This window comes from Erpetoichthys calabaricus, chromosome 1, assembly GCF_900747795.2.
Source record: "Erpetoichthys calabaricus chromosome 1, fErpCal1.3, whole genome shotgun sequence".
Classification (NCBI taxonomy): Eukaryota; Metazoa; Chordata; class Cladistia; order Polypteriformes; family Polypteridae; genus Erpetoichthys; species Erpetoichthys calabaricus.
The window spans coordinates 35,145,803-35,173,677 of NC_041394.2; the positions used below are offsets into that span (position 1 = coordinate 35,145,803).

General features: G+C 39.6%; 1 protein-coding gene across 2 annotated transcripts in view; it reads right to left on the reverse strand.

The window, feature by feature from the left end:
• The window catches only part of LOC114648552 (metal transporter CNNM4-like), a 125,088-nt gene that overhangs the window by 34,764 nt on the left and 62,449 nt on the right, over positions 1-27,875 (reverse strand). Inside the window, exons 5-6 of one of the 2 annotated variants that reach the window (XM_051936294.1) lie at positions 2,154-2,250; positions 1,753-1,818 (exon numbers count right to left, since the gene is read on the reverse strand). In XM_051936294.1, the coding sequence (XP_051792254.1) occupies positions 1,753-1,818; positions 2,154-2,250 (163 nt within the window). The remainder of the gene's footprint in view (positions 1-1,752; positions 1,819-2,153; positions 2,251-27,875) is intronic. The other variant, XM_028797647.2, reaches the window with a different exon arrangement.

Below are 27,875 nucleotides of genomic sequence, written 5' to 3' on the forward strand. Positions count from 1 at the left end.
TAATTACTTTAAGGCTTCACTATAAAGATAATAATACTAATAATATTCAAAGTGTGTGGTGGGCTGGCACCCTGCCTGGGGTTTGTTTCCTGCCTTGCACCCTGTGTTGGCTGTGATTGGCTCCAGCAGACCCCCGTGACCCTGTAGTTAGGATGTAGCGGGTTGGATAATGGATGGCTGGATGGATATTCAAAGTGAGAAAGCTGAGCGCTGGCTGGTGAATTTGGAAAAGCAGTCATCATCAGCCTTCTCTTCCGTTAGTATGCCTTACCTCCAAGATGACGACCTCCATGGGAATGTGAATACGCTCTGATGGAGTACTCTATAGAGTCATTTGCTGAACCGAGGCACTCAAAGAACAGCCAACAGTACAATTTATACCCATGACTACCTGTGTGTTGACACTGTAATATGACTTGAGATTTGCATATGCATGCTTCATCCACACTTGGGTCAATGATCTTTATGTGCGTACCATTAATCACACCAACAACTCCAGGAGAATCAATGACCTACATGAATGCCGCTTGCTTTGACATTAAATGTATAAATCTGTGCATTACCTCATACCTTCTAAGAGCATTCAAAGCTTGGTGTACAAAGAGAAATGGTTGGTTATGACTGTTATTACAAAGCTACATTTTTACTGTGGCAAAAGAACATGACATTACCAACACTTTCATTTCAGCTAAACAGCACATCCCTTCTTTGTGCGGATGCAGCATCATGTGGTGTACAAAATTTATTAAAAATATTATTCCATCTCTGTCAAATCAATATCTTTTAACAAGTTCATTGTTGTCCAGTATTTCCAAAATATTCCACCTTTTCCAGGAATGCGTGTGCCGACCTCTGCCCGAGGGCCTTCTTCTGGCAGCTCTTAGTAAGTCAGGTCAGCTCACAAGCTTTTCTAAATCCTGGTGAACTTAGAAGTAACTTTCTAAATTAGAAAAACCTGATAAAATGGAACTACTCCTAATCCGAGCAGTAGGGCCAAATCTGTGCTACTTTGAGCTAGTTAGGACTGTTTTCCTACTCTGAGACAATTCATCAATATGGGCACAGATCTCACAAAAATCGGTAAAACAATAATCCAAAAAATTCTAAAGAAGCTACAAACTTTTTCCCTAAGCTTTATATAATGCATATTATGTTGTATGCAAGTCACTTACGAGTGAAAGGCCACATTTTAAAGATGGATTATCGGCACACAGATCAATCTTGTATAATTCCTACCCAATAGAATCTGCTTACAACCACCACATCACACACCACAACACTCTTGTCTAGGAATCCATGGAGGCCATGCGCTATTGGTCTATGGGGTCTTCTGTCAGAAAATAGGGGAATCTCAAATTTGGCAACCTTCACACATACTGATCCAGTGTGGGTGGTGCTTGTTCCATACAACAGCATGGATGACCAGTGCAAATGCGGCAAGGGATGTCAAGAGCATTAAACAAAACATGGAAATACCCCAAAGCTGAGTAACTGCCAAAACCCCAGAGGCAAATAATCACAGCAGTAAGGAAAGGCATAGAGAATATTCAGGAGGAAAGCGCACGCCTGTCTAGTAACATGTGAACGCATGCTGCACAGCAGGGCAAACCAAAGTCAGTCAGGTAAGTGAATGCACTCCGTGCAGGGGGGCTCAGCCCTGAAGGGGCAGCAATGGAGGAGGTTTGTGAACGCACCGATGGTCAAACGTGCACAAGTGCAGAAAAGAAGACGTTCTAATCATGCCGAGATTACCTGCCGATAGCCGAGAGAAGAGAGAGCTTCTTTTTAGTGAGAGATGACGTGGTTGCTTGGAGTGTACTGGGAAAAATTGAAGAGAAGCAAAGTAACACAAATAAGAAATTCCCTAAAAAGTTAAGAAGCAAGAATTAAAGAGCAAGAACCCACAGACAAGGGAAACCTCAACATGATAATGTAGGCGAGTGCCATCTAATGAAACGCAGAGGCCACCGTCAGCCAAAAGAGGGCAGTATCTTTCCTTTAAAAGAAGGTACAGTTGATGATTAACTGGTCCTGTATGGTCAGGTTTCAAAAAATAAATCAATAAATAAAGGATGACAGAGGCAAGGGCCTTTATTATATGAAAAGTCTACAGAATGCTTAGGAGCACAGTCCTGCTTTAAAACAGTACTTACCCACAGTGGGCGAACTCAAGGCCATGGTGCCGTAGTACGAGAAGGGGCCCGTCTCAAACTTCATGTTTTCTTTCCCAGCTTCCACCTCAACTTTTCCCTAAATACAAATGTATTATTAGTACATATGGCCAATTCAGTGAAATAAAGTCACACAGCTTTATTTGAGGGGTGATCAAAAGGTTTTGAGCCTGACCTATTAATACAAATGTCCGTAAAACCAAATTAAGCTTTATTTTTCAACATAATTCGTGTAAACAGTAATAGAGTGGTTATAATGTTCAGAATTTCATCATGCATGTGAAAGCACTCTCCTGCACCTGACCCAACATCATTGGTAGTTACATTGAGCCAGGTCTGCAGGAAAGTTTTGGTTTTCCACCTCATCAAATCCACAGCCCCACATATGAGCTTTTGCAGTCAATTCAGTGCTGGAAAAGATACTGTCAATAAGCAGAAAGGGAATGATCAAGAGTGTTCTTGACCTTTTTCTCCCCCCGATTGTCTGCTGTAAATGACAAACCAAATCAGCATTATATTGCATGACTATGTGCGTCTTTCATGGAATGCATTCAACATGGACCACAGCCTCAACATCAGAAAACAACTACGTATCACCATCTTGCCACAAGTGACTTACACCTTGAATTTCTTTTGAAATTGGAGAATCACCATGCTTCCACTGTTTCGGCTGCAGTTTGGACTGTTTCATAGTGGTGATGCCAAACTTGACTTTACCCCTCGGTTCTCACAGTCCAAATTCATTAGCAATTTTCAATGGATGGTAATGATTCAGGAATCAACATTGTGGGTAAAAATGTGTACAAACCTTGTTCCTGTTTACCCTAACTAATCACAGTGTCGCTCTTCAACTCTATATTACGACCTATTCCAAAGTGGCAATATTTTCTTCTGTCACTGATGGCAAAGGCCAGTGAAACCTTGGGCTGTCATCCATGTAGATGTACCGCCATGATGGAATTCTGTAGTATACCTCTTGATTGTGATATCTGACTTGTACTGGTTCTGCTACACTTTATCAAGGCATGAATTAATTTTCAAAGGTGTAATATTCGCCAGTATTAGGAAGTCAGAGATAGCACAATACTTGATTTTTTATTTTTTTTTATTTTTAGTTTTTTGATATTCATGTTGACTCAGTTCCGAAACATTAAAAATACACTATTAACCAAATTTATAAACCTTATAATGAATACATAAGCGTCAGAAACTTGAAATTAAAACATCACAGTACACAGAGCTAATCTTGGGCCACTTATAAAATTAGCACCATACAAATACCCCTTTAGCATTCAAAATCAAAAAACTTTTTTAATCACCCCTCGTACATTTTTAGTTAGTTAACGAAAGCAAAAACTAAGTTATAAAGCAGCAAAAGTCAATCAGTGCATTCAGTAAATCAATAATAATAAAGCTGATAATACATTCCTAGAAAATGAATCTGAATGACAAGCAGAAGTTCCATTATGATGCTCAGTGCCTGCTATGCAGATTGAAAAATGTGGTCAGCAACTTAATGCCACAGTCAGGTCACATTTTGACACGGATCACTGAATCACATAGTCTGGGCTGGGGACTGTCACAGTACATGCTCTGTACATGTGGTCCTGAAAAACATTACATGTGCTCCTTCCTGTTGGACTAAGGTGACATGTGAACCTGCTGCTCTTGTCAACTGTGAACTGCTAGAACATTTGATATTGCTGCTTGCTGCAAAGAAAAAACAGTCCGTGTGTTCACATGCACACACACAATGAGGTTAAGGTGGCCGGTTAAAGCAGAAACCTGGTTTCTTAATAGCCTACATTTACATGCTCAAGTAATCTTCTGGAGTTCTCCTTTGGCAAAAAAGCTCTGACATCATTGAAGTGAGAGAGAGAGAGAGAGATAGAGCTAAACAGCACATCTCTTCTTTGTGCGGATGCAGCAATCATGTGGTGTACAAAATTTATTAAAAATATACATCTCTGTCTAGATAGATAGATAGATAGATAGATAGATAGATAGATAGATAGATAGATAGATAGATAGATAGATAGATAGATAGATAGATAGATAGATAGATAGATAGATAGATAGGATACTTTATTAAATCCCCAAGGGGAAATTCACATACTCCAGCAGCAGCAGCAGCATACTGATAAAAACAATATTAATTAAAGGGTGACAACAACACAGTGCAAGTTAAAAAGTTCAAGGTGAAGAGTGCGAGGCATGTATAACAGACAATATTTTTGTTGCGTCTTAACGTTTACCCCGCCCTCCCCCGGGTGGAATTGAAGAGTCGCATAGTGTGGGGGAGGAACGATCTCCTCAGTCTGTCAGTGAAGCAGGACAGTGACAGCAGTCTGTCGCTGAAGCTGCTCCTCTGTCTGGAGATGATACTGTTTAGTGGATGCAGTGGATTCTCCATGATTGACAGGAGTCTGCTCAGCGCCCGTCGCTCTGCCACGTATGTCAAACTGTCCAGCTCCGTGCCTACAATAGAGCCTGCCTTCCTCACCAGTTTGTCCAGGCGTGAGGCGTCCCTCTTCTTTATGCTGCCTCCCCAGCACACTACCGCGTAGAAGACGGCGCTCGCTACAACCGTCTGATAGAACATCTGCAGCATCTTACTGCAGATGTTGAAAGACGCCAGCCTTCTAAGGAAGTATAGTCGTATAAGGAATAAGTATAAGGAAGTATAGTATATTATCATCGGTCACAGAGAATTTGAAAATAAGAATGGTGCCTGTGATCATTTTCTTGTGTTTCATGAATATGTTTAGTCTAATTGATGCTTTATTTATAGGTTTCTGTTACCAGATTGCACAATAGCAAACTCTTTTCTGCTTTTCTGTGCAATTGAGCCCTGCAAAGGACCAGCAGTATGTGTGCTTCTTTCCTTACACCCAGTTGGGAGCATGTGCTGATAGCGCCTTTCTGCATCCACCACACGACGATCCACCTGGATTGGGAAATGAGTGCAGTGGGTAACACCTCAGCACAATTGCTTTGTCCTGGGTATGACACCCAGTGCTGCTGGATAAAAATAATAAAAACAACAACAACAGATATTTTTACTTAAATGAGAGAAGCATTGCGTTAGGTCACTCATTGCTTTAAAAAGTAATCTGACTACTTAACACATATTACTTTTAACGTGTTACTGTGTTCCTCTTAAGATTGTGCTGCTGAGCTTAGCACTGTACATTCAACCCTTCAAGATAAGTTTAGTTATTTCTTAAATATTGAGGCATACGTATTATTTCAACCAGGAGAAAGAATGCCCAAACATTTGCCTCTGGAAATTTATTTTGTAAATGTTTCTCCCCATTGCTGGTGAACACGTGTACAAAGTAAATACATACACAGGCTCATAGAGTGCAATAGCATGTGCAGATTACAAAATCCTTAACAGTAACCTGATTTGGAGTTTATATGGCCACATAATCAAGTTATTTGTGGAGAAATCTACCTCCAATAGTCAGGTTTGTCAGAGGCCAATAACCGATTTCTCTACTCAGAATAAGCATATACATGGCATTTTAGAAATCAGGTTCTGTGAATAATCAGGTTATTAAAGCAAGCACATGTAAATGCGCTAAATCAAACACCGGAGATCTTCTAACACTGGCCTTCCTGTAATCCAGTGAACACTTGTACACTTTTACTTGCTTGGTTTTTACATTATTTTCCGTTATTGAAATATTGTCAGTTGTATCATATTTACTTTGGTGAAGCTTACACAATAAAACATTGATAGAAACATGCAAAATAAAAAAGTGAAAAAAAAAAGTAACTGAATTTACCAGAAACAATTGGATACTTTTAGAACATTAGAACAATTTTGACAACAACAAACTATTTAGCCCAAAACAGTTTGTCAATCCTATTCCCCAGGTTGCTCTAAAATGAAATCAATCGTAATTTCTACTACACTCAGTGTTGAAGTGGGCTGATGGTCACCAGTACACCATACTGGCACTTTGGGAAGAACTGGGAGTTAAAGTGTGCGTGTCCCACTACCAACCCATATTTAGAAAAAAAACAAAACAAAAAAAAAGCTGTTCTTTCAACAAGCTTCCGCACTTCCATGGGGGAAGCCACACTAGTCTCTGAAGAAACTGTAAGATAGACATCATGTCTTGAACACTATATCTTTAAGAGGAGGATGAAGAGATCTAAACAGCATGGTGCACCACCAGTTCTTTTTTTTTACCCCCCACTGACATGTCCCAAATGTGTGCCAGGTGCTGCGAGGCAAGTGGTACCACCCCGGGGCAACAGGGGATGCTGATGCTGACTTTTTTTCCCGGAGCTTTGAGAGGCCAACCAAGTAGGAAGTGTAGACCCGCCCACAATGCCCCAAGAAGGCCCCACCCCTTCCAGTGCGGAGGCCAATAAAACAATCCGGGCCCAGAAGGTGTTGTTGCACTTAGACCTAATGCCTGAAGAGGACAGAGCTCCTGCAATTATGTTTAACCATTTAAGGAAGGCTGTTTGAAGCCTTTATTTTTCTTTCTGTAAGCCCAAACGGCAGTATTTTCCTTTCTGTCACGGTTTATTATAGTTTATTACCTCCATAGACATTGCGATGCGAGTTTATTCAACAAGATACCAATAAGAAATTCTAATAATAAGAAGAATTCCTCGTTCGTGGGGAACAACTGCAAGCCCCGGTCCCCATCACGAATGGGGTTCAACGGCTTGAGCAATAACAGGTCTGTGATGCCCTTAGATGTCCGGGGCTGCACGCGCACCCAAGTTTGTGTTTCTGCTACAACTACCATCAATTTACACCAACTCTTACATACTCAAATAAAATGTATCTTTTTATTATATAATAATAAAAAATAATAATAGCTCACTATCAAAAGCACTCCATGAAGGGGAGGACCTGGGACTCAAACCCATGACCTCCTTGGCTGAGAGGCAGCTGCTCTACACTCTGCACCACTGCTGCGTTTCCACTGTGATACCTGCTTGTCTATCAAATGCAATTGGTTGAAAATTAAACACGTCGACACACACGCCAACTTCTTGATTTTGTTGAGACTGATATTTGGACTTCAGTTTTTACATATCCATAGCCACATGTCATTTGAATGATTTCTTTTTATTTGGTTTTACTGTTGACTAAAAGCACATTTGTTTTGTTACACCTTTTGTGAAATTGTTTATTTGATATTTGGACTTCAGGCTTTACACATTATACACTTCACATCAACATTATGGCATTAGTACTATAACATATGAAAAAAATTCTGCTTTACGTACAGTATGTGTACAAAATTGGTTGCCTCACATCTCTTATGCCATCCTGCATTTACACAGATTGTTGCAGAATAGGGAATCCATTCCCGGGCTCCCGGGATTCCCAAACATTTTTCATTCCGCATTCCCGGAAATGAAACTGCTGTAATTCCCGGGTAAACGGGAATGGCCAAGCTCGCATATATATATATATATATATATATAGCATTAAAAGTGTAAAAATCGATCAAGAAATAACAGAGTTATAGCTGAAAATAATTAAGGTGGCACCATTGCTGCAGCTTGCACTTCATCAGACAACAGCTTTGAACAGCAACTTGAAATTGCAATGCGTCAGTCTGTTGCATCCGTATTATCTGTGCCAAGAAACTTGCCGTCACAGAATGATGACAAGAAACTGGATGCATCAGTAAAAGCTGAAATGGCGGTGTTTCAGAGCAACGGCAAGCGTGGGCATTGTTTATAACAAGGTATCAGTATCTGATGATTGTGCCGCCTACTTCAGTGGAGGCAGAGCATGCTTTCTCTGCGACTGGCGTACTTCTGCACGAAGATTCGCTCTTACCTGGACGACCGCATGCTGGACACGTTGTCCTTTCTACGCTCTTATTACCGCAACTAAAGATATATGTACTTATATGACAGCATGAACTGCTTGTAGATAAGGTTAGTCTTTTATTTGTGTCAACATATTGCAGTAGTTTTATTAAAAACAAGTGTAGGTCGTTCTAAAACCGTTCACATGTGAGATGCCCGTGCACTGTGTCATCCCCAGGAGCCCGGGTTTCTCGGGAATGAAATGTGGGATTCCCGAATTCCCGGGAATGGATAAACCCGCCCAGGAATGGATTCCCTATTGCAGACACGGAACACAAATAAAATGTATGTATTTCAAATAATGATGTATCATTTCCCTATACAATTCCCTACAACTCATTGCCAGATAAAAAAACATCACCACAGACTTAGGCTGTGAGAATTTTGCTGTGTGGTGACTTCAGCTGGCTCAATGGAGATGGGCGAGTGCAGACTACATTCTGCTAATTGACACATTTGCAAAACAAAAGCACTTTATCAAAGGGCAATTGGCACAGTGATAAGGAGCTATGAGGAAAATTAAGGTGGTCAGGGACAACAAAAAATTTTGCAGGCTTCAGGGATTCTAGTGTTAACCATTTTTGAAAGGCAGTTTGAAGCCCCTTTATTTTTCATTCTGTAAGCCCAAACGCAGTATTTTCTTTTCTGCATTAAAAGGGGGTGACCAGGGTGGTACCCAACATTTCTCCAACTAACCCCCCTGGTCTGTTTTCACCTAACTTAACCACCTATTTAGTCATTTATTCCAGGAATTTATGGTTCTTTGTGTGAAGAAAAAAAATATCCTGAAAGGTTTACATTTGTGTTCCTTTGTTATTGTTGAAGAACTCATCTTTACAATAAGAGCTGTTCCACTATACTCAATCCCTTCATATTTTTAACACTTCCATCATGTCACATCTAAACTCAATTTGCTTAAACTGAAAAGTTTCAGCTCCTTCATTTGTTCTTTAGAGCTCCTAACTTGCAGTTCTGGTATCAGCCTAGATGCTCTTCTCTGGATTTTTTCTAGTGCTTCTATGCCTTTTTTTGCAAACATGTCAGCGCATTTCAGATGAAACCTTACTAGTGCATAATACAGTATTGCTTAATCATAAGCTTCCTTGACTTGACTTGCTACATAACCTAACATCCTACTAGCCCACTAATCACTTCCATACACCGTCTAGATCAGGGTTGTCAAACTCCAGTCCTGGAGGGGCACAGGTTTTCATTCTAACCGTTTTCTTAATCAGTGACCTGTTTTTGCTACTAATTAACTTCTTTTGAATTAATTTTAATTGATTTGTTTTTTTAAGATTTGCTCCCAGGAATTTCTTCATCGTTCTTCTGAATTGCTTCATTTCTTTCCTTGAATAGAAATGAAATGTGAAGTGAGGGAGCCAACAGAAGACCAACGAAGTCAGGGGCCTCAAACTCCAACCAACTTCACTCCAACCAGTTGCTTAACTAGGAGCTGATTCTTGTTGTTAATTAAACTCGTATTTTAATTCCATGGCTTGTTGCAATAGCAGACATTTTCAAAATTGTTGATTTTTTCTTCTCTTTTCTAAGAGCACTGTGAAAATGTTTTGGGGACCAGAGCAAATCAACTTTCCTGAGACCTCCACCCTTTTTATTTTCAGATATTGTATGATGGACACAGTTTGCTGCTCATGTTTTGGCTCATTTTGTATCTCATTATTGTTTGGCTGCTAAGTAAGGAAAAGGAAACAATTATTGGGTCTGACTCTTCAAGAGCAAGTCAATTAATATTAATTCGAAAGAAGTTAATTAAAAGCAAACACAGGTCACTAATTAAGAAAAGGGTACAAATGAAAACCTGCAGCCACTGCAGCCCACCAGGACTGGAGTTTGAGATCCTGGTCTAGATGTACAATAGAAGTGGACAAATCCAATACACTTCCGGGTCCTTCTCAAAAGGTGCACTTTCAAATTTCAAACCACTCATCGCATATTCAAATCTAACATTTCTTCTGCCTATTTGTAATGCTTTACATTAACATATATTAAATTTCAAGGGCCACAAATTTGCCTGTAAAGTCTGAATTTTGTCCAGGTCCACATGCAATGATTTGGTTTATTCTACATTATCCACCTAATTTGGTGTCTTCTGCTACCTTAACCAACCTGTTGTAAATCTTTTCTATCCAAGCACTTAGCAGCAGTGACGTCTTCATCAGGTATTAGAAGAGGATAAGAATCTTTTGATGATGATGAATCAAGTGTGTATTCGGTAATGATATGGACTGAAGAGAGAACCCTGGAGGTACCAGACCACAAGTAGACTGCTGATAGCACTGTTTTGCAATTAAGCATTTAGCATGTTGAGATCTTAGATCAGAGCTCCTTGGGCAATTTCAGAAGCACTGTCTATAATGTATGCATCAGTCACATACTGTTATGTAACAAGACATTAACCAAAATTAGAAATAACACTTAAAACAAATCATCAATAAATTGGGTATTTATCGCTTTGCAACTTTACTTTGGTGGCTTAAGTGCGTGATAATGTCTCTCAATATTTCATTCTTCAGTATAAGGCTAGGGAGTCCCTAATCAGTGCTTAATAAGACCAAATAAAGTGCCCATATTTACAAGTAATTTTACCATTGTATCCCAAGGTCTTATGCCACACTACACAGAGATGAGGTACAACTTTACTGGTGCTTTGCAAGTGTTATTAAAACAAATATAAGCTTTTTTTTTAAGGTTTTATTGCATAACAGTAAGTTGCTAATAAATACATTATAAGCAGTACCTAAACTGCCAGTTTAATAAGAAATGCCTGCCAGTTTGATGGCTTGCAACCACAGCAATGCTACACAGCAGCCAGGCTCGGAACTTACTTAACTCTTTCAGTGCAGATGTTGACTTGCGTTGACACATAGGGTGGAAGCGGATGTCGACATTAATCGACATCTGGGGATAGAGGGTGGTAATCAGCTGTAAATGTCAACAAAACCCCCTGTTAAGTTATAGTTCAGCTCTACTTGCTAGCAGTATGCTGCTTGTATTATGTGTTACACTGTTCCCGCTGTTTCTGGGGTCTGTTGCTGCACACTGTGACTGCTGACACCATCAACTGCTCAGCCACTGCCGGCTGTGCGAAGATGGCCGATTGAAGACGGTTATCACCAGCTGCCAGAGCAGTCACAGTATGTAGCAGCGGCACCAGTGTAACATGTAGCGATGCATGCCAATAGCTGCTTCTAACTTTACTATATGTTGCAGGACTATGCTGCATAATAGGTATGTGAATTCTCATGGAATATAAAACACAGGGACATTTGATATAAATAAATATTTGATGTTGATTTATTTATAAAACCACTGCTTTATGTGCTTTTCAGAAAACTGAGTTTTTGGAAAAAATATTCAGCCTTGGGTCAAAATGGAAAAAAAATAATTAGCCCCGAAAAAGTTAATGTACCTCAAAAAAAAAACATTAGTGCAGAAAGACACCAAAGCAGTGAATGCCTCATAAAGCCATCACACTTCAGAGCCTATGATTGATTTCCTTTTCAACCCTCACATCTGAAATACTTTGGCTTTGTGTTTCAGTCTAGGAGAGAAGAGAGAATCCCTAGTGTGGCGACGGCATCCAATGATTTTAGACAAAGCGCATTGTACTCTGTGCTTCTGGCTATACCACAAAGTGACGGAGAAGGTAAAACTCACTTTTACTAATAGACTTACGGAAAAAAGGTCAGCATTTCCTGTGATCCTCTGAACTTCTTCAATGCTCTCAAACACGGCAGCTTCTGGAGAGCTTTCTTGATGTTAATGGATGTGTTATTCCTATGCCGAGAGTTGCTGAAAATTTGAAATTCCCTACCACAACTTCCTTCTGACCATTAATCATTAACTGTTAAGAATGTTCTTCTGCGTAATGGCCACCACTAGCTAGTTTGGCATTTAATTCAAGATTATTTAGGCTAGATTATTTGGCCAGTTCAGTGACTTTGTTGCTGTTCATAAGCTCATAATTTGAAATGGATACCACAAGAGTGGTGTTCTCAGCAAACCAGACCATTCTTTGAAATGTAAGAATGCATACGTATGACTTGCGTAATTACTACTTTTCAATTTTTACATCCTCAGAGGCATTTGGACACAGCATCATTGATGTTAGCAGGGGGTCATCATCTGCTCCAGGTTTTTCAAAATCAGTTACTGTCACTCAGGCTAGGCCTCAGCCTCTCTCAAATAGCATTCACATGCCGCCACTCATTCATCCTTATCCACAGTTATTGTGAAACCTTTTCAGGCCCTGCTGAGGGAATGGCCTATAAACTGCCTACATCCTGCTTCAACAAGCATGCACTGTGCTCTCCAGCTGGGTCTGCAGCACTCGAGAAGCAAGTCTGCATATTTGGCTCTTTTATGCTGGTTGGCCCCCTCCCATCTTCCCAAGGGATAGCCAACCCCAGAACAACCATTTTATTTGATGATTCTAACCTTGGTACAATGTTGACCATAAGTGTGGTGGCCATAATATTCTCAGCAAACTTTAGGTGCTTCCCTAGCTACAACTTAAGCTGCTTCTTCCAGCAGATCTGTAGGACACTGATTTAAATTATAATGGTATTTCAATGTATTTGCCATAAATAATTTCTTGCATTAAGAATTTGTCATTTTTCACTTATCCAAAGTTTCTCTCCAGAGACACACAGAGAAAATCAACCTTTCCTCAAAGACAATATTGACCGAGTATTCCAAATTTATTTTCTACCGAAATGTTTTGTACTTATTATTATTGTTTATTTAGAAGATGAAATTTAATCAATGTTACCTATTACAAAATATCACAAAACATAACTTCATGAAGGGGGAGAGATTGACTTGAATATTAGACAATGTCCGAGTGAGTGTAGGTGCGTGTTTGAGAGGGCCCTAGTGCCCAATGCTGTCAGGATACCCTCACGCCCCTGCTTTAACCCTGTAATATGTTATTATAATATGTGCTTTCTATTGCACTTTATTATCTTGCAACTAGATAAAAAGCCTGTTTCGACAACGTAAGATGAAACGGGCATGAGTTTGTGTCAGCAGTGTATGAAGAACAAATGATAAGTAAGAAATAAATAAGAAAGTGATGTAAGTAATGATAATTAACTAAGAGGTTTGGGATATGTATGACTTTATCACGGCGAAAAATACTGTACACTTAAAAAATACATGCTATCTATGACAACATTTTTTGTTTGTATACTGGAGGCCTGTCAGTATGCAACTAAAGTTGTAAAATCTCTCTGTAGACTACAATTTTTGTGAAGACACTCTCACTGTTTGGTAGTAATTTCCCTTGATGTGGCCCATCTTTAACTTGCACCTTCACATCACTCGCCCTTCTGACTCTTGAAAAAGCCACATAGAATATTCCTAACATGTCAAATGTTTGTCCTTGTGACTTGTTTATAGTCATGGGTCATGGTGAATGCTAGTTTGACAGGGAATGCCCTTTAGATTTGGAAACACATGTAGTCTTTAAGCTTAATTTATTTTGTGTCATGTGCATAAAAATTGCCATATTTTATAATTATGTAGGCCTATGGCAGTAAAAGGGAAAAAATGAGAAATACAATTCAACGAAAAGTAGAAGAAGAAATGGAGAAGTTGTTCTGTAATGACTATAGTCCGCTTTACTCATTACTGTACAGGCTTGTACTGTTAGTTGATGAATTTTCCAGGCCTATAGTATAATATTGAATGATGAATGTTCCAGTAAAATATGGAATAGTAATAAGTATAAGCACCACAAATCTGATATAGGTGTAATGAATGAATGCGTAATTGAATCAGAATGTGTAATTAGGCCTCGAGCTGTAGTCGAAATCGCCTTTCAGGCCTCTAGAGCTTTAATCGAAGTCGCCTTTCTCTTTGAATTTTTGTGGCTGTTGGCACCAAGTTGAGAGAATAAGCAGTTTTGAAAGGGCGAGGATGCAAGGGGCATTAAAATCGCTCCAGATGGTGTGGTGAACATTCAGTACTTGGTGCGAATAGGCCAGCAGCGTTTTATTTTACTCAGATCTCAGCAGCCGCGCACGACAATGCGTACCGCGGCACCTGTGGAGATTTGTATGCGGCTTAGAATGTGAACCTCGCTTCGCACAGATCAACATCTGCAGACGACGGTAGTGTAATGATCGTGATGGCTGTGGAGTCGTTCCTGCCACTGAAAGTACTTAATAATAATATGTTCTTACGGATTATTTTGAGTGCGAGGGTTGGCTGTGATCGGGGCTAATATCCTACACCTGGGCGGAAGGATTTGGGATTTCAGAATAATAATCCCGAAATGCGTAGGCTATATCTGCCGCCTGCCGCGATGTTGGGGTTGGATTTCGGTATCGTAAGGTTTTTCGGGCAGCTGCACAGAAGGCGACTGCGCATTCAGCTTCGGACGGACGTGAGTGAGTGAGGAGGCAGGCGAATTATGTATTAAGATTTGTACTGCGGTGTAAAATGTCTTTAGAAAATCATTGAACTGGTGTGCTTTGTAACAGTTTTAATAGAAAACCAAAAATTGACCATCTGATTGAGTGACTGAGTACTAATGACATAACAGACCTACATAAAGCATAAAACTTGCAGCCTTGAAGACACTTTTGTTAAACTCTTCTGATTTATCAGGAACCTCAAATGCTAGTAAGAGTGTTTCTTTAATCTTCATCATTAGTCTTCATTCTATACAAGAATTTGTACAATAAAAGCACCATAAAATAAGGCAGAACTCACCAAGAATATCAAGAGTTAAAAACACAAATATACATCAAGATAAAATCCTTACAAAGACAGGACAGCATTAGGTGAAAATGTGAAACACTGCACTGAACATACAGAAGACTTTGTTGATGGAGATGATTTGGAATGGCAGCTGGCATTAGTAAAGTGGATGCAAAAAAAGTAAGATTTAAATTCAAGGGAAGGATCAAAAATGAAAGAGAGAAAAGGCAACTTTTCCATTTTCATGAGGTATGTACTGCTACACCTCATTGGTCCATAATGTGTGACAGGAAACCAAAGGACTGGCAGAAGTCTGGTCTCCCTGTCTCTCGCTCTCCATTAACCATGTTAAAGATGACTGACTGCCGAATGTAAAAGGTGCGCAGGTCAAGGATCTTCTTTTGACATTGATGTTAATCTTCAGGAAGCTTGACAGACAGACAGAGTCACACATGTGCACTTGCGGAACAACCTACAGGCTTAGATGATGACAATATCAGCCCACAACATTAAAACCACCTGCTTAATATTGTGTAGGTCCCCCTCCTTTCACCAAACAGGAATGGACTTCACAAGACCTCTAAAGAGGTCTTGTGTTACTTGACATAAAGATGTTTGCAGCAGGTCCTTGTAAGCTGTGAGATGGGACCTGCATGGGTCGGACTTTTTCAGATGCTCGAAGTGATTGAGATCTGAGGAATTTGGAGGCCAATACATCACCTTCAAAAACTGACTGCTCACTTGCTGCCTAACATATGCCACTCCTTGGCAGGTGCCACGTTTATATATATATATATATATAAAAAAAAAATTAAAAAAAATCAATGTTATTAACTTCACCTGTCAATGAATTTAATGTTGTGGCTGACCATTGTATATCCAGAATTTGCTATATATTCTTCTGATACTGTTATTGTATTATAATAACCAGTACTTTGTTTTTATTTATTTTTTTAAACTTTGTTTTTATATCTAGAGTGACTAAATTAAATACAGTTCATCTAGTGTCAGGAGACTGCTGCTGTCTTTCTCATAGGGTTTAGCAGGTTGAGGGGGATGCCCAATAAGATGAACATCACAGTGATTGGATGGCAAGTGGTTTTAACCAAGTGTGCTAAAGTAAGCTGTTAGGTCTAGGTTATACGCAGGGACATTTGTGTGTCTAGGGGGTTCCTCAATCACGGTCCTGGAGGGCCGCAGTGACTGCAGGTTTTTGCTCCAACCCAATTGCCTAATAAGAAGCACTTATTGCTCAAGTAACACTTCTGCTTCACTTTAGTTGTCTCGCTCATTAAGATTTTGAACCCTTATTGCTTATTTTAGTCTTAAACAGCTGTATTCTTGGTTTTTAATTAGATAGATAGATAGATAGATAGATAGATAGATTGATAGTTAGATAGATAGATAATTAGATAGATAGATAGATAGATAGATAGATAGATAGATAGATAGATAGATAGATAGATAGATAGATAGATAGATACTTTATTACTCCTAATTGGCAATAATATGCAAATGACAAAAGAGAGCAGCATTTCTCCATTCAGCTTGTTACCATTTACCCCTGTGTGCATTTATCATGCACTATTGGGTTTAATTAAATACTTGGAAGGAAAGTGAAGAGAAAAAAGTGAAGGACTGAGAATTACTCCTCCATTTAAGCCTTCAATTCTTTTGGATGATATCTTTAGAAAGGGGAAGAAAATCTAGGATATGAGAATGACCTGACATTGCAGAGTTAAATCACTAACAAGCCATGAAATTAAATTATTGGCAAGAATTGCTTTCTAATTAAGAAACCGGGTTAGAACAAAAACCTGCAGCCACTGCGGCCCTCCAGGACTGTGATTGAGGACCCCTGCTCTAGGTTATTCTCTGAGACCAAGGTAGCTATAGGTCTAGATTACTTCTGGAGACACCAGTGTTTTGTTCTGTATGTCCCTATGTAGAGTACTGAGCTGTGACTGTGACAAGCAGTACAGGCATCACTCATAATCAGTGCTTGTGCGGAGAGACAGCGTGTGTGAAGTTTAGGGTGTGACAGCAAATCAACCCAATATCAGACTTGGAGAGTTGCATTCTTCCCATGATAATACTGTATATTCTCCCATCTGAAGCAGGAACATAATAATGAAGGTTTTATTTGTATTACTCTCAATACTACCAGTAAAATTCCATCAGGCGTACAGGTTTTACTAGTCTTCAAAGCATTACACATCTTGAGATTCAAGTGTTAAGCAATCACCTTTTTTCATAGGCGTGGACAACGAGCAGTAGGTGGCAATCACCTTACTATAACCATCAAGATGAATTCAAATATGGAGTAGTAATTTTCCATACATGTTAGTGCCCTAAAACAAGATTAATCCATTTATTAGCATGTCTAAAATACCTGTTGTCCATCAGAACAAGGCAACTACCCAGCTCCGTTAACTTGAGCCATTTTTTTATGCATCCTGGACCTGAGAATAAAGCAGGATAAACATGTGATTCTCATTCTAAACACTGTGAAAGAAAATATACAGACTGCTGGTGGGACTCAATAATCACATGATTTCAAACGGGGCAATTATTAACTGCTCACACACAGTGTTTCAGAATTCAGGGAAAACAGCCTGGTGGCATTTCCCAGTAATCTAGTGCTTCCAAAATTGGGGAATAGGGCTGATGTACTTCACATGTGACTCCAAATACAAGGCAGTCAGCTTGTGGGCACTTAGTGAACAATGTGACTTCACATATAGGGCAATGATTTTGGTAGTATTACCCCCCTCCCCTACCCACCTTGGTGCCTCTGAATATGGGGTAATTATCTTGTGGCCAGCCTGACAGCATTCCAGACAGGCAGCAATTCTTAAATTACTGTTTATGCCTTCTGAAAACCATCAAATTCAAAGCTGTTTTGTCATCAGCGCTCACAATTTTCCCATTTTATTTATTTTCTTAATTATGGCAATTAAAGTGAATCTGCTTCAATTAGCTCATCACAAAAACAGTTTTGGAGACTCTGGCCTCCCTGTACTAGAGGGATGTTGTCTCTTGGGAGTATTGATCAGAATGCAGTTCTGCACTTAGGTCCTTGTAATGAAAGAAAATTTAATCAGGCCACTTGGATGGCCATGAGCACAGACTGTGACCAGTGCTTGTCAGAAGACTTGTCACAGTAGAAAACTGCTTTATGTCATAAAAGAATCATTCATTTCCACAAGATTTCAGCTTAGTAGTCTTTCAGCTGTTTGCTACTATCACTTGCCCAGGGGGATGTGTGGTCATTTCTAAAATGATCCATAGAACAAGTAAACAAGACAGCTTTTGTCTGTAGTGCTGAGAAATAAGAGCTCTAAAATACAGTGTTATGAGTGTGCAAGCACACATTCTGCTAAAACAACCTGTAAAACACACTTTCCCTTCAAGCCAAACAGCCTCCATCACAAACTGGGGTTCAACGGATTCCGCACACCTCTCAGTGGCGAGTAGACACACATGGATTTTATCTATCTATAAAAATCATCCTTCAATTTCGTTGTTTCTTTATAGAGAAGAGTCAAGCAAAATGACACCTTTTATTGGCTATCTAAAAAGATTACAATATGCAAGCTTTTGTGGCAACTCAGGCAAGATGTAAAAGTGACAATGACAATAAAGATCTGTCTATCTATGGATCCATTCAGTGCAGCACCCATCCAACCTTGGACACCTAAAGAAGGGCTTTAGAGACCTGCTATTACTCAATCTCACATGGCTGAAGCCAATTTTCGCTCTAAAAATTTGGAGACTGACCGTCCAGGGATCATGTAACTAGAGCTGTAACACTGGCATGAACACCACCCGTTTACCTCTCAGCAGGTTCTCACCTTTTTGAAAGCTCTCATGAAAGTTCTTTTCAACTTTCGCTTATGGTACTGTACTTGTTGGCTATTGGTGCTGGTGGCGGCCTTCGTTGCCCCGTTGTTTGCCAGGATCAGGTCTCCTGTTAGATGGGTTGTCTGGGAAAGTGGGCGGTAAACTCCATCCAGGGCTAAATGCTAACTTGACTTTCATTGCACCAAAGGGTTTCAGACAAGACCTGGCAGGAAACCCTCTCACTGGCACACGTTAGACTCCTTGGTCAGTGTATTAAAACAGGTCAGGTTCGGACTCATGTTCACCTCCGATCCTGGCACCCTTCAATTATGGGCACACTCCACCAAGAACTGTCAACATGTGTACCTCCCTCCGATTTTGGCTTCAGGGAACTGGGTAATTACTTGTCTGCTTCGGCTATGTGACTGCAACAGCAGAGGGTCCTAAAGAAGTTCAGAGTGTCCAAAAATGCCAACACATGCTCTGCTATTAACTAAATTGGACCAATGTCAATGTTCTGTTCTAGAGGATTCATCTCTCTAACCAGGCTTGACTGCTTCAATTCCAATGAAATTCTTAACCAGATGCCAATTTTTGAATATTAATAAAGCACTGTATTTTAAAGCTGGAATGGTTTGGCTGGCAAACAGTTTAACTTGCAGAAGAATGGTGTGCTTACCACATTCACAACACAAGAGTCTTCTGATCTTCCTTAACTGCCTACCAATGGAAGCCTGCACCAGATAACAAAACTATGGTGTCGAATTACTAGGCGGCCAGGTCATCTGTCATGGCGTACTGCTGAGTCAATGGGACATAGAATTTTACAATCAAATTGCTACAATAGGCTTTTAGCCTTTTCGGCCTTGTAGTATACTGTACATGTGGAGCAGGCTCATCCTCATAGAAGAATCTAACAAATCCACTTACTGAAAAGGACAGAGGAGCCGTCTCATCGCCCTTTATTTCCAAGGTTTGAAATCTTGTCTGTAACAGAACCTTCAGCCATTAATTCTGTGACTTAAACTACTGTAGAGCTTATGACATAGTATTTTTGTTTTTTTAATTTCACACCCTTGTAGTACTTGGTTGACATTTCCAACATATTTAAACAGGCAAACATTAGATTTTAATGCAAACAGTGCTGACTGATAAAGGTGATATACTTGAACAAATGATACATAGAATTAACATGATGTATTCATTCTCATAATCTAAAATAACCAATGCACAGATTTATCACATGGAAAATGTAAGTACATCCTTACATTTATCACCACTTCATATCCATAAAATTAGAATCCGGTGTTCCACATTAGGTGCCAATGATAAGAACCTCCTTACGGAGTAAGCAAAAAGGCACATGTCTTATTTAAATGGCAAATATCAATAGCAAAGAGAACACTGGGCTCTAGATATGTGTGATGTCATCACACCAAGATTAAAAGAGCTCTGTAAAGCCCTGATAAAGAACATCAAGGATACTTTTGAGTCTGGCAAGGGATGTAAACAGATTGCCAGATAACCTGAAATCAATAATCTTACTGTAAGAGTGGCTTAAATTTCAAATAACCACTAATTTGTCAAGGACTGATGGGCCAAGCAAATTCAGCCCAAGGGCTAATCATTTTATACTACAAGAAGTCTCATTATGGGATCTGTAGGTAAATCTTGTAAGAGGTGGTGTCAAAGAGCTTGGATCTACAATCAGAAAGAGATTACACAAATTTGACCTGCATATGAGGTGTGCCAAGAAATTCAGTTCAAAAAGCACATGAGAGCAAGGCTACGGTTTGCCACTGAACACCTTTTAGCAAAGACCAGGCCTTCTGTAACAATGTGCTATGGACAGATGAATCAAAGGTTGAGTTGTTTGACCTCAGCAGAAGAACCTTATACCAGCTGTGAAGCACGGTGGTGGAAACGTTCTGGCTTGGGGATGCTTTGCTGCCTCAGGGCCTGGGCAGATAAAAGACATCAAGTTAACTATGAATTCTGCATCATATCAAAGTGTGCTTGCAGAATGTGAGGCCTTCTGACCAAAAGTTGAAGTTGAACCGGAAATCTACTAAGGAATGGCTCATAAAGAAGAAATGAAAAGGTATGGAATGGCAGAGTCATAACCTGATTTGAATCCCATTCAAATGTTGTGATGGGGGAGATTTGAAATGGGCAGTACATGGAAAAGAAACCCATAAAACATCTTATAGCTGAAGGTGAAGGAGTTTTGCGTGGAGGAGTGGCCAAAAAATTATACAGTTGATGTCAAAGACTGGTGGACAGTTACATAAATTGCCTACAAGGAATCATTTCTCCTAAAGAAGTCAATATCCAATTCAGTGGCCAAGGGTGGACTTGCTTTTTCCCCCAACAGACCATTATATCTACTAATAGTTTTGGTGAAAAAATGATAGAAAGGGCAAATTTCCCTTGTGTTTTTATTCAAGTATATCACTTTTACCTTGTTTTATTTGGCTGTTCTTGCAGGAAGATCTACTGTTTGCCTGGTCAGACATGTTGAAAAAGTCAACAATTTCCATGGGATATACTTAATATTTAAAAATTACTGTATACATATTTCTTAATAAAACAAGGATTGCATGAGTGTGGATTTATAATAACATTCTCAAACCCTTACTCTGAATTTGGGGTGCAAGTGCGGTAAACCAGTCCCAGCAACATCAGGGCATATAGCAGGGACCAGGCTGAGAGACGATGCCAGCACTTTGCAGGGCCCTAACACACACAGACACACCAAACCAAGTCAATCACCAATTAACACATATCTTTGGGAATAGAGACTGGATACAATGGAGTACTCACAAAAAACTTACAGAGGACATTAACTAGGCAGGAGATTCAAACCAAGCAAGCTGGAATAATAAGAGTTTTTGGGGAGCATTAACATCACTTAATTAAAACAATTTAAAAGTCACAACGTCACTGTACTATTGAACTTGGATACTTTCATCTACCTTCTCAAAGTTAGATTGAATGAGTCATGAAGGTGAAATCAGCTTCCTTGTGGTTTATATACCACCTAGTACTGCTAAACTGCATTCTCAATTCAGTCTAAAAGCAGATGCAAACCATCTGTATTTGTTCATACCTACTATCACTTTGTGAAGAGACATCCCCTCCATAATGATTGCTTTGCACCACCAATGTAATCAGAGCGTATTGCACAGGATTGGACATTTTGCTCAATTAAAAATGTGGGTAACCACACAGGCACTAGGAATGTACCTACGTAGATCTACCAAGGAAGATACCAGTGCCAGAACTCCCCCACAATATTGTAAAATTCCAAACCAAAAATAAAGTTGAAAGCCACAAATACCTACAAGCAAAAAACTATTTGCACAATTCTTGAAACCAAAACTAATTACATATTATTTGTATATTTATCTTTGAAAATAATACTTTGTATTTTCAACATATAATGTAATGATAGTGATCATATAAAAAGAACTCACAGAACACACAATCAACATGAATATAAACAGCACTCAAGTTTACATACTAGGAAACAATCAAATACCAACATGGCAGCACAGTCTTTAGTGCAAGTACCCAAAGCTCAAACGTCCTGAGCGTGAGGCCAGGCTTGGGCTTGGGAACTGTCTGACAAGGCTGCCAGTGTAGCCATTGGTTTTGGAACTGTCTGCACATGCTGTCATGGTTTCCATTGGTTTTCCTCTTTTCCTCTCACATTTCACTCGTTGGTTGGTTAGATTTACAGACTGGTACTGTCAACTAAGTGCCTGTGCATGCAGAAATGTGTCCTGCAAAGGACTAGCCCACTCTCATTCCTTCCTTGAGCTCCATGCCAGTAAGATAAACCTAGAACTCCCTGCAAAACTGAAGTGGAATGAATCCATTTAGGAAACAGACAGAAACCTCCATATAAACTTAAATTGTACAGTTAGAATTGAAACAAAACTACCTGAAACTGGAGATATGTCTATACGCATTGTCACACACGTGCACATGGGAGGCAGCTAAAGGGCTTGAATGAGACTAATTCCGAACCAGACTGGGAGATGGCAGAGTGCACTGACTCCTTTTCTCGCTTTTCTGCAGACTGTTCATGGGAAATCCCTGATGACGTCAATTCTGGTGACGTCACTTCCGGGTCGGAGCCTATGGGCAAAGACCCTTCCGGTTCTGGCCCCTCTGATGTCACTTCCAGGCCCGAGCCTATTGATGAAGACCCTTTCAGTTCCGGCCCCTTACTATACTGGCCTTTAAAAGCCGCCATCTTTACTCTACTCCCTCAGTTCTATTCAGGACTCTGATCTGTACACTTCAGTATTCAATTTTTCAGCAAGGAAATAATATATGGGTGGCTGTCCCAAACCTTGCTATGGCTCTTTGTGGAGTTTATGACAGCATATACAGTTCTTTTAGAAAATATTCATTTACTTTTTACACATTTTCTTATATTGCAGGCTTATGCCAAAATAGATTAAATTCATTGTTCCACTCATCAAATAACACTCAATAACCTCATAATGAAGTGAAAACAGGGTTTAAGGAATGTTGGGAAACTTATTAAATATTAAAACATGAAATGTTACATTGACACCAGTATTCAGACCCTTTGCTAGAACACTTCAAATTTGGCTCAGGTGCATCCAATTCTATTGATCATCATCGAGATGTTTGTACACCTGATTTGGAGTCCACCTGTGGTCAGTTCAACTTATTGGCCATGATTAAGAAATGCAGACATTTGTCTATAGAAGGTCCCACAGTTGAGCTAAAACCAAGCTAAGAGGTTGATGAACTGCCTGCAGAGCTTAGAGGCAGGATTGTGTCGAAAGACATATCTGGGAAAAACTGCAAAAAAATGTTATGACTCTTCCAGCCACACTGAGCAATCAGGTGAGAAGGGCCATGGCAAGAGAGATAACCAAGAATCCAATGATCACTGTGGCTGAGCACCAGAGACCCTGTATAGAGTTGGGAGAAACTTCCAAAAAGCAACCACCGCCTGCAACACTTTACTCATCTGCGGCTTTAAGGTATAGAGGCCAGATGTCACATGAAAGCCTCCTTGGTATTAGGAAAAAGATATCTAAAGAACTCTCAGACTGTGAGAGATAAAATTCTTTGGGCCCATGAAACCAGGATTAAACTGTCTGGCCTCAATTCTAAGCGTCACATCTGGAGGAAAACCATTCCAGTGGTAAGACTTGGATGGTGGCAGCCTCATGCTGTGTGGTTGTTTTTCAGCGACACTGGCTGGGAGTCTAGACAGGGCTGTGGGAAAGCTGAATGGAGCAAAGTACAGAGATATCTTTAACAAAAAGAGACAGAGCTCTGGACCTCAGACTAGGCCAAAGGTCAAAACAAAGACAACACAGGAGCGACTGAGACTCAACTCAGACAATCTTCTTGAGAGGCCCAGTGTAATCATACATCTCTGGAGAGACCTTAAAACAGCGGTCCATGTCTCCATCATACCTGATAGGGCTTGGGGGGATATGCAGTGAAGAATGGCAGAAAATCCTCAAATCCAGGCGTGCAAAGCTTTTTGCATGACTCCAGGCTGCAACTGCTGCAAAAGAGGCATCAACTAAGTAGTGAATAAAGTGTCAAAATACTTTTGTCAATGTGATATTTCAGTTTTTTATTTTTAATACATTTGTAAAAATTACTAAAATGAAAGTTTTCACATTGTTATTCTGGTGTATTATGTGTTGCTTGATGAGAGAAAAAAAATATTTTAAGCTATTTTAGCATAAGGCTGAAACAAAACAAAATGTGAAAAAAGTGAAAGGATCTGAATACTTTCTTGAAGGCAGTGTACATGTTGTCACACATGCAAACATGGGAGGCAGTCAATGGGCTTGACTAAACGTGGCATGCCGGAGCAGGGGATGACAGACTGCACTAACACCTTTACTCTTTCCTCTGCAGATCATCAGAACTGAAGCCGGCCTAATTCTCAGTCTCAACTTCTGGTTCCAGTTCCAGCCCTACTCCTGACCTCACTTCCTCCTACAGCCCCTTGGACACGCCTCTTCCTCCTCACTGGCTACAAAGCCAGCCACTTTACTTTGTTTATGAGTTCCATCTTGGAATGAGTCCTAAGTGATAACTCAGTTCGCTGTAATAAGTGAGTATTTTTTTTGCAGATTTTTATGAAAATATGGGGTGGAACCCCAAACCTTTTTTTTTTTTTTGTCTCTCTTGCTGTTTTCTCAAAATGTTAACAAGTCAAAGTCAGGTAAAAAAATAGACAGACAGACAGACAGACAGACAGACAGACAGACAGACAGACAGACAGACAGACAGACAGACAGACAGACAGACAGACAGACAGACAGATAGATAGATAGATAGATAGATAGATAGATAGATAGATAGATAGATAGATAGATAGATAGATAGATAGATAGATAGATAGATAGATAGGAGTGCCTTCAACCTTTGACGTGTTATTCCCCTATCTGCATCAGGTATGTCCTGCCCATTGAAAACTCATCTGAGATGCTGGGAGCCTTGGAATCAACAGGCAGATAAATTCTGCCATCAGACTCTACTCTATAATGTCTAAGAGGGAGTTGGGCGGGCAGTTGGTCTCCAGGACTTTGACTGTCTTTGAATGTTACAGATGACTATGGAAACCCCCAGAGGTTTGTTTTCCCCAGGGATGCTGCTAACTGGAGTTTTAGTTTTACTCTCCGCTGTTGTCAACTGGCCACAGTTCAACTAAATCATTTATGGAAAGATATTGCTGGTTTCTATTTTTGCTAATCTGTTTCAGACTAATTTGTTTTCTTCTGAGTTTAAACAAACCCATAGCTTTATGTATACTAACTCTGTATTTAGTAATTGGTAAAATTTCTACTTGCATTTAACTTGAGAACTTATGGCAGTGCACTCAGTGAAGAGCACTATACAAAAAATAAGCTGAACTGAATCAGGATTTCTCCTTAATCGACTAATTAGCACAAAAAATGATGGAATAAAATCAGTAGTGTTTTTTAAGTGCTGACTTGTTAGCTTGTGTGGGTGTCAAAATGTTTTCAGTGCCTCCTTATTGATTAATAGTGTCTGCTGAGTTAGCCCCGTGAGCCCACTTAAGAAGTAGATGGATGTGCATTATATCATATTAACACTGATCCTTTAAAATGAAGGATGATGTTCTAAAATTTTCACTTGCAGCCCTACTAGCACAATTAGTAAAGTGCACTGTGCCCCAGACAGCATTAATATTTTCAATGATGTTAATTCCCAACTGCACAAATGTTAAAGATACTATAGAGGGAGAACATTCACTCTTGAACCACAAGCTAAAATAGTTGTTCTTTGCACAAGTGGTAACAACTTCTGTTGAAAAGGCCAAATATGCAAGTTCATTATTAGGATCTGTGACACTATGGAGGTCTGAAAATCAAAAGTGCACCTTATGAGAAGGATTTAGGAGTCGTAGTGGACAAGACACTACCAACTACCAGACAGTGTTCAGAAGCCATTAAGAGGGCTAACAGAATATTAGGTTATGTAGCGCCCCGATATGTGGAGTACAAGTCCAGAGAGGTTATGTTCAAGCTTTATAACACACTGGCAAGACCTCATCTGGAGTAGTGTGTGCAATTTTGGTCTCTAGTTTTGAAAAAAGCCAAGAGAAGAGAGACTAGGCTGATTCCAGGGCTACAGGGGATAAAGTATTAGAAAAAAGTAGTAGAGCTGAGCCTTTTCAGTTTAGGCAAAAGAAGATTAAGAGGAGACATGATTGGAGTGTTTAAAATTGAGAAGCAAATTAGTACAGCAGATTGAGATTGTTATGTTAAAATTAGATCAACAAGAAAACAGGCACCATTGGAAAGCTGTTAACAGTAAATTTCACACAAACATTAGGAAGTTTTTCTTTACACAGAGGACCATAGACACTTGGAATAAGCTACCAAGTAGTGTGGTAGACAGTAGGACTTTATGGACTTTCAAAACTCAACTTGATGTTATTTTAGAGGAATTAAGTGGATAGGACTAGTGAGCTATGCTGAGCTGAACTGCCTGTTCTTGTCTGGATTGTTCTAATGTTCTAATATTGATTATTCCTGCACTATATTTGCTAATTCTGTTCATACATGTGTCAGCCGGTCAGATTTCTGGGAATTCTACAAGGTCTTGACCTGGTAAACTGCTAGTTTAACTTTCCTGGTTTCTCAATCCTGTTTTGTTCAGATATGCAGATGACCTGGGAATTTAACAGTAAATTCCTGGGACAGCATTCATGTGCGAAGGGCACTAAAATCTCCCATCTCTCAAATTACAGCTCTGATTATAAAGGAACAGCAGGTGGTGGTGCAGACCATAGGGGTTTTCACCCCTTTAACTTCAATGACCTATAAATTGTGTATTTGTCCAGGGACCCTTTCAGAAGAATGATTTACTTCATTGTATTATAATTTATGTTACTCCTTTCACAAAAGACACTTGTAGAACAAGTGCTGCATACACCCATCTTGTTGTCAACATTCACAATGAAAATTCACAACACAGCCAACTTTATACCGAGCAAAGTACACAGTGTTCAGTGAGCTTACAATTAAAGGACAAATCATTTTGGTCTAGCATATCATAAATAACTGTGACATTGAACAGGATGCCAATATTTTATTTTGGCTCTGTTATCAGCCAATGACAGTATACTGTCTGATTTATTATGGGTAAACATGCGTATATAGTTGGCATAAGAACGGATTTTGACACCCGAGCAGGATTTGATCACCTATTGAGATAAATTCTGTGCTTTTATTTGTGAGCTCCTTTGCTGTGCCACTGTCTCGATCAAATTTCTCAGGGTTATCTATTGATTGCTTTATTAACTGCACTGCATTTCACAATTTTTGCTGAAGACTTGTTCTTTTAGTTCAATGATGACATTAAACTCTGTAACATGAAGCCATTTCAGATGCCAGATTAAATTGGTTATACTAAAACTCTCTTTTATCTTTACAATTTCAATAATTTCACCAGTACTAGGGTGTTGTACCATGTTAGCCATTATGAATGTAGAGAAAAACCAAGAAAAATTACATCTTTTATTGGCTAACTAAAAAGATTACAATATGCAAGCTTTCGAGGCAACTCAGGCCCCTTCTTCAGGCAAGATGTGATTACGTCTTGCCTGAAGAATAGGCCTGAGTTGCCTCGAAAACTTGCATATTGTAATAATTTCACTAACAGAGAAAATTAGATCCTTGCATGTTTAGTTAGCCCTGGTTCACATCATGTCCATCACAAATATACAACCGCTAAAAC